General features: G+C 42.2%; 1 protein-coding gene across 1 annotated transcript in view; it reads right to left on the bottom strand.

Annotated features, from left to right (window-relative positions):
• LOC119585646 (endoplasmic reticulum aminopeptidase 1-like) overlaps positions 1-7500 on the bottom strand; it is a 12370-nt gene that overhangs the window by 388 nt on the left and 4482 nt on the right. The window contains 5 exon segments of the mRNA XM_037934323.1: positions 60-237; positions 360-490; positions 567-725; positions 995-1200; positions 1322-1456. Of these exon segments, the coding sequence (XP_037790251.1) occupies positions 60-237; positions 360-490; positions 567-725; positions 995-1200; positions 1322-1456 (809 nt within the window).

The raw sequence follows: 7500 nt of genomic DNA, 5'->3' as shown, positions 1-7500 counted from the left end.
AACGTTTTGGGAATATCTATATTGTCATTTCAACCCAATTTAATTCTTCACTGCCTTACTTGAACGTAATCAGACCCCAGTTTTCCATGCCTTGCCCTCCAAAGTCCGGCACCGCCACCATGTCCATTTTCGGGAGCGGGTAAGACACATTGAAGTATGTCTCATAGAATGACAAAATCTTTGAGCTGAGTTGACTAGCATATTCCGCTTGCCGAATGGCCGACGACTGCGCCCACACTGCTGGTATAGATGACGGGTTGGTCACGAGCTATGTGGGTTTTACGGTGAATTCACGTCCATTAAAAAAATAATAAATAAAAATAAAACGTTCCCAAAGAAGGCTCTGCAGGCAAGCTAACCTCGAAAGCGAATGCCATCGCCACTGGTGGAGGGGATGTAGGAAAAGTCCGACACTACGAAGGCCAAGAGGTAGGTGGACATGGGGACACTCCTCTCGAAGCGGTCCCACACCCAGCCCTTCTGACCTTTCCTGTTTTTGTAGAAAAATCGCCGTCTCAAAACGATAAATCAAGAGAAATTTTGAATTTCGACTCACTGACACTCACACAGGTCTCATCTAGGCGAGGGGCATGTTGGAGAGCGACGTCATCCAGGTCTCCCTCGCCAGGTGGATCTCGAAGGTCGCCTTCAGGGATGGCTCGTCGAAGCACGGGAAGGCGCGGCGGGCGTGCGTGGGCTGGAACTGGGTCACAGCTAAATACCTGTCCGTTATTGATAGACTATATACAAATATTTCTATTAACTGTCACTCTTTCTATCTAAACATATATCCATCTATCTATCAGTACATGTACTTATATACAAATCTCTGAAGGAATGGCTTAGTCGTTCATACTCATTTCCAATAAATATTTGTTCTTGTCTATTGACGTCTAATAAGTATGACTTCATTTCTAGAGATAGACATTAAATAATATATATTTAATGAGTGCAATAGAATAGGTGTAAATGCAAAATCAAATGCGTTTATTTTGTATTTCCGTCAACATCTTTATAGGTCGATCTGTAGAAGCCACAAAGCTGGTCGTTGAGATAAGCAAGGAACTCCATTTGCAGAGTGTACCTCTTCCCTTTCATAAGCTTTTCCTCCATTTGAGCGACATAGAATTGACGGACAGGGTCATAATGCTGACTCTTAATTTCAACCTGTCGCTGTTCCAAGCCTCCCAAAGCCAACGCCTTCAACAGCAAATGCAGAGTGATAAATATTTTAAAAATCCTAAAAAACGGTTATCAGCATAATTCACACTTCAACGGGGATTCAGATTTAACAGTAACAAAATAAAACACGAACTTTCACCTTAACTGTGTCATTCTTCGTGATAATATCGAACATATGGAGTGTGATGTTGGTTGGAGGTTTGAGAGAGGGTGGAAGACGCGTGTCTACTTCAGAAACTGCTTCTGGTGATTTAGGCGTACGTGGCAATTCTTCCTGAGAACGAAAGATGGTTTAGAAAAGATTTTAATTTTGGAGTAATTTACAGCTTGGATCTCTTGATATACTCCAGTGATCTTCGGTTTTTAACTGTATAATGCTGCACTACATGTCATCTAGTCCTTACTTTTAAAACATTAAGTGGGTCTTACTTATGAAATTTGCAATCTACATTCACGGAGGCAGAGAAATGCCCTCACTCGGACTTAAATAGTCTTCTAGAACACAGTGCACGAAGAACTGGGCGCGTCAGACATCCCTTTCCGTCTGACAGAGAGAGAGAGAGAGAGAGAGAGAGAGAGAGAGAGAGAGAGAGAGAGAGAGAGAGAGAGAGAGAGAGAGAGAGAGAGAGAGAGAGAGAGAGAAAGAGGGGGAGGGGGAGGGGTGCGTGCGTGAAAGAAAAAATAAGCATGAAGCCAGAAAAAGTGAGCCACGGTTCTATCCTGATTTATAAGCATTAACTCTCTCATCCAACTTTCAACTCCGAAACTATTCTCCACACACACCCCTTTGAACAGACCTAATCGAAGAAAAAAGTAGCTTTAAACATATATGAATTCATGGCCATCCTGGTTACTTCATATTCCTATTATAAATTTTTGATAACCTGACAAAGAAGGTCTGTTGAAAATTTAGAGTTATACAGAAAAGTCTTTGTCGTATCATAAAGCAAGTTTTGGATCCATAAGTATGTATTAGACTTGTTTAGATTTTATTCGTCCAGGTTATAGACAGAAATCCTTTTATTGGGATATAGTAAATAGAAAAAACTAGGGCTTAGCGTAGACTAAGTACTAACAAAACATTGATAAAATAAGGAAGATAAAGAGAGCGAGAGAGAGAGAGAGAGAGAGAGAGAGAGAGAGAGAGAGAGAGAGAGAGAGAGAGAGAGAGAGAGAGAGAGAGGGGGGGAGAGGGAGAGAAAAGGAGAGAGAGGGAGAGGAAGAGGGAGAGGAAAGGAGAGGGAGAGAGAGGGGGAGAGGGAGAGAGAAAGGGAGAGGAGGAGAGAGGTAAAGAAAGAATTAGAGGAAGAGAGAGAGAGTGAGAGTAAGAGATAGATAGATAGATAGATAGATAGATAGAGAGAGAGAGAGAGAGAAACAGAGAAAGAGAGAGAGAGAGAGAGAGAGCAGAGCAGGGAGGAGAGTTTGGGAGAGAGAGAGGATGAGGAGTTCTGGAATGACTAGGTCTTATGAGGCTGGATCACCATACCATTAGCTCTTTTCAAGGCGAAAGTCCCGTAAATGATGAAGAACAGTATGAAAATCCGCATGGTATGAGATACGCCAGTAGTCTTAATGGCATTAATTCGTCGTACTTTCGACTGGAATCTTATCAGAGCACAGTATTTCCAATAAAGTATGAACTATTTATATGCATATCACACGTTCACTAGAAAGCAGAAGGGAAACTGTGTAACACCAAACTAGAAATCAAAGAGCTGCGGGAAGCACTGCGAAGCTAAAAATCAAAGAGCTGAGGGAAGCATTGCGAATCGTAGTTTGTTAAACATAACACGACTGATATTGGTGCCCAACAAAAATCAGTTTACACTGTGGATATTTCAGCACACGTTACAACCAAAAAAGAAAAATAACTCGCCCCACTTGAAGTATATAGAATGAAACTAACCTGACTGGGCAGTCCAAAAGACAGCTAGTGTGGTTAATAAGGTGATAGTTCAGTTCATGGTAAAAATAGACATTAAAAGAACAGGGGTTCTTAACTTGGGGTCACTATACTTTTTGCATGAGTGTTTTTAAAATTGTTTAATCTAAAGATTCACAATGCTTTGTGCACTTCCTATATGCATAAGACAATCAAATATTAAGAAATAAACTACATTATACCTACTGCATGCAGAGTTGGGAAGGGGGTCCATAGCTTTCGTCCGATTCTTAAAGGGTCCGTGACTTTAAACAGGTTAAGAACCACTGAGCAAGACGGTTTACAAACACTCACATGTATATACATATAGATGTGTGTATGTGTATACATTAAATATGTATACATGTGTGTATACACACACACACATATGTATATACATAAATATAGATATGTATATCTATCTAAATCTACACATACAGATATAGATAACTATACCTATGTGTATATACACATTTATGCATATACATACATACACATATATGTATATCTGTTTATATCTTTCCATCTATATGTGTTTACACATCTACACACACACACACACACACACACACACAGATATATATATATATATATATATATATATATATATATATATATATATATATATATATATATATATATATATATATATGCGTGTGTGTGTATGTGTGTGTGCATAATGCCTGTTAATATTTAATATATGCAAATATACATATATCAGTACTTGTAGGCATTCATACATACACGCATGAGCAAACACGTACAAAATCACACAAAAGATTCTTCTACCTTAAAGACATCAACTTCATTGGTAATTGGCAGCATCCACCCTGTTGTAGTTGTAGATAAACTTTATTCGAATTAAAATGGAAGCAATAGTTTAATGTCATACAAAGCATTTGTTGGCTTATTCACCCAAACATAGAACGTCATAGATTTCCCAGTAGATGGGTATAGATATTATTTATCATATACCTGTGAAATGACTCATGATCTTGCATAATCATAGCAAAAGGCAGATGTCTTCCCGATCACAGATTGCAAAGAAACCTTGCATCATAATTGATGCACATGCATTTTTTCCCCTCAATATTTACTTTTGTTTTTATCTTCATCTTCCCTCAGTCTGTTTAGGTGTGTGTGTATAAGATGTGGATAATTCTATTTCTGTTACAGGATGTGGATAATTCTATTTCTATTACCAGTGGACCACGTGGCTGTTTTCCACGTGGATCCAAATGTCCCAAATAAGAACCACCCGCTCAGCGAGGGCGGAGGTCACATTTTATATCTGACCTCGTTTGACCGGGAGTTCGTGCTAAGCTACCACCGCACTAAGGTCAGCTCCGCCCTCTCTCCGGGCAGCTGACCGTGACCTCCGCGCGGCCCGATTATAACTAGACATGTGTTGTGTGTTTTATACTGCGTGGTGTCAACTCTCAGAAATAAAGAGTCTAGCCGTTAACAAGTATAACTACCCTCTGTTCACCATTGTACTAAGGATGATAGCCTTTTACAAAGTGGAGGCAGCGAGAGCCGTTGCATCCTTTTGGCATGCAACACGAACACACCACCCCCGAAGAAAAATCCGCTCGACCGCTAGAAGACATGTCGAAGAACAAAAAAACACGTAAGTACACGTTTGGGCCCCTTTCTTATTTCTTTTCCCTTCCTTCTCCCATACATGTGTTAAGCCGTTGTTTTTTGTTGGGTTAAAAGGTGCTAATGACAGCAAATGGCACGTTCTCCACTATTCTTCCACCTCAGATCGTATTTCCGTGCGATCGAGTATGTGATCAATAAACATGAATATCGTTCGTTAGTAAGTAATTAATTATTTTCTCTCGTTTTTAGAGATTTATATTGTTTCATCTGCAACGAATTTAACGCGTTCGTGATTTTATCTTATCACGAATATCATTTCATTTTATCTCGTTCCTAACCCTCGCCCCCCGACCTGACCGTACCTTTTCTTTCTTTTGCGGTCACTTTGGATTAGAAAAAGGTTATTTTCCTGTCTTGACCTGACCTCACTTTCTCCTTTCCCGGTGGGTGGCGGCGTGGGTAAGGGCAGATGACCACTTGGTTCCCTCTAATTTGGAAGCAAGCATATCATTGTTACATTGCTTTTTGGTGACACGTTCTATCGGCGCTAGAGCGAAGCAGGTAACAAAATTGTATTATTTGGATATAGCGTAGGATCTTCCCCCATATCATAGTGCACAGGATTGCCCGATATTGCCCGGGGTTGCGTAAACGCCTAATAGATCTGCGCTCCGTCGTTCGAGAGTAGGTGCAATAACCGAAGTTATTCGTTCGTTCGGCTCCCTTTGAGTCGGTGTGACCCGCGGTTACGTCCGTTAATTAATGTAGGACTAGGGTTTAAGCTAGAATCATTATTCGCTTATTAATCACACCTTTCTCACCCTCTTGAAGTCGCTTGCATGTTTTGGGTACCCCCCAAGCGTTTGTGTGATTCGTAAAAATTCATATATCCTTCGGGAATTTTGCGAGCGCCCATTACAGATACGCAGAAGAGAGCAGGGTTATTATATTCCTGGCTCGAGTCGCTTCAGTCATATACGGCATTTGGGTATAGGATCCCCCCGTTATTGAGTTTTATTGAAGTCTGACGTGCAAAGCTAGACATGTACCTCGGCAGTTCAGATTTCTGACCCCGAGAAGATTTGCTTGATAAAAATTGGCGAATATTTTTTCATGTCACCATTCATTCATGCGTACATTCTGTCGCATATCATTATATGTTGAATTCAATGTGGTAGTTGAAATAATCTTAAATAGCTAGCATTGCTAATTTACTTCAGTTTTGTTATAGTGAACGTTAATTTTCGTGTTTATGATTCATTCTCTGTGTGAGGTCACTCGCCTTCCCTCTCATTAACGATAGCTGTCACTCACACACGCATACACACACACATTCAGCTCACTCACACACACAGGATAAAAGACACTGACCCTTTTCATTGTCTTAGTGCCGGCGTAAAGATTTATCTCTTTAGCCCGCAATTTTGTCTGTCGCTGTCTGTGTACAAGTTACATCTAATTCTTATCTGTGTGACGACTATGGTTCAAATAGATCTTCGCGGATCGCCGATGTCGTTCCCTGATCTATTCTCATATCTATCAGAGATGGTTGGTAGTTCAAATAGGTCTATGCGGACCGCTACTGACATCTCCCTCTTCTATTTTCTTCTTTACCTTTGTGAAAATAAAACACAAAATGAAAAAAAAAGACGAAAATAAGTTAAAAACCAACATTAAAAACCGTAAATTGTTATGAATAACCGGCTAGTGGTAATTACCACCCCATCTTCTCTGTTGCCTTTCTTTTTCTCTTACTCTGGCCCTTACGTGTATGATCTGGCTCCCCGACTTTATATTGCAGTCGGACCGACACGGCACCGAGGGAGGACCCTTAGGATGCTGTGAGAAGGACGTCATCGAAGATCGCCATAGGCCCACGGACCAAGATTTTCGTCAGAAAAGGTACCAGTCGCCCCAGAATGCTGTGCATAGGCGACGCCTGGCGGACGCCTGCAGATCCGGTCAACTCCAGGAGCTCGTAGCGCAGGTATCAGCAGCCCCGAGATGCCGCCCCTGCCCCGACGCCCGTAGATCCGGATGAAGATTACGAGGACGTGTGGACGCGAGAAGGACCTGGACGAGATCTGTGAGGACGTGTGGACGAGGACGCCGCCGAGTTAGGCCTGGGCCAGGACTACGAGGAGGTCAAGACGAATCCGAAGTCAAGGAGGACCTTTGCGAGACTTTCGAGGACGTGTGAACGAGGACGGACAGTTACACAGAGGACCAGGAGGATTAGGACGACAGGGACGAGAAGCCACGAAAAGGCACCAGGACGACGCACGAGAACGAGACGACCAGCCAAGTTAGGTCACCCTTGAAGGCGCCTCGAGGGCGAGGCGCGAGTAGGTGGCCGAGCAATATAAGATGTGGATAATTCTATTTCTGTTACAGGATGTGGATAATTCTATTTCTATTACCAGTGGACCACGTGGCTGTTTTCCACGTGGATCCAAATGTCCCAAATAAGAACCACCCGCTCAGCGAGGGCGGAGGTCACATTTTATATCTGACCTCGTTTGACCGGGAGTTCGTGCTAAGCTACCACCGCACTAAGGTCAGCTCCGCCCTCTCTCCGGGCAGCTGACCGTGACCTCCGCGCGGCCCGATTATAACTAGACATGTGTTGTGTGTTTTATACTGCGTGGTGTCAACTCTCAGAAATAAAGAGTCTAGCCGTTAACAAGTATAACTACCCTCTGTTCACCATTGTACTAAGGATGATAGGCTTTTACAGTGTGTGTGTATGTGCGTATGTAGGTACCTTTGCACACACAAAAGTACGTATA

This window comes from Penaeus monodon, chromosome 3 (assembly GCF_015228065.2).
Source record: "Penaeus monodon isolate SGIC_2016 chromosome 3, NSTDA_Pmon_1, whole genome shotgun sequence".
Taxonomy (NCBI): Eukaryota; Metazoa; Arthropoda; class Malacostraca; order Decapoda; family Penaeidae; genus Penaeus; species Penaeus monodon.
This window is presented reverse-complemented; position numbering and strand designations above follow the sequence as displayed.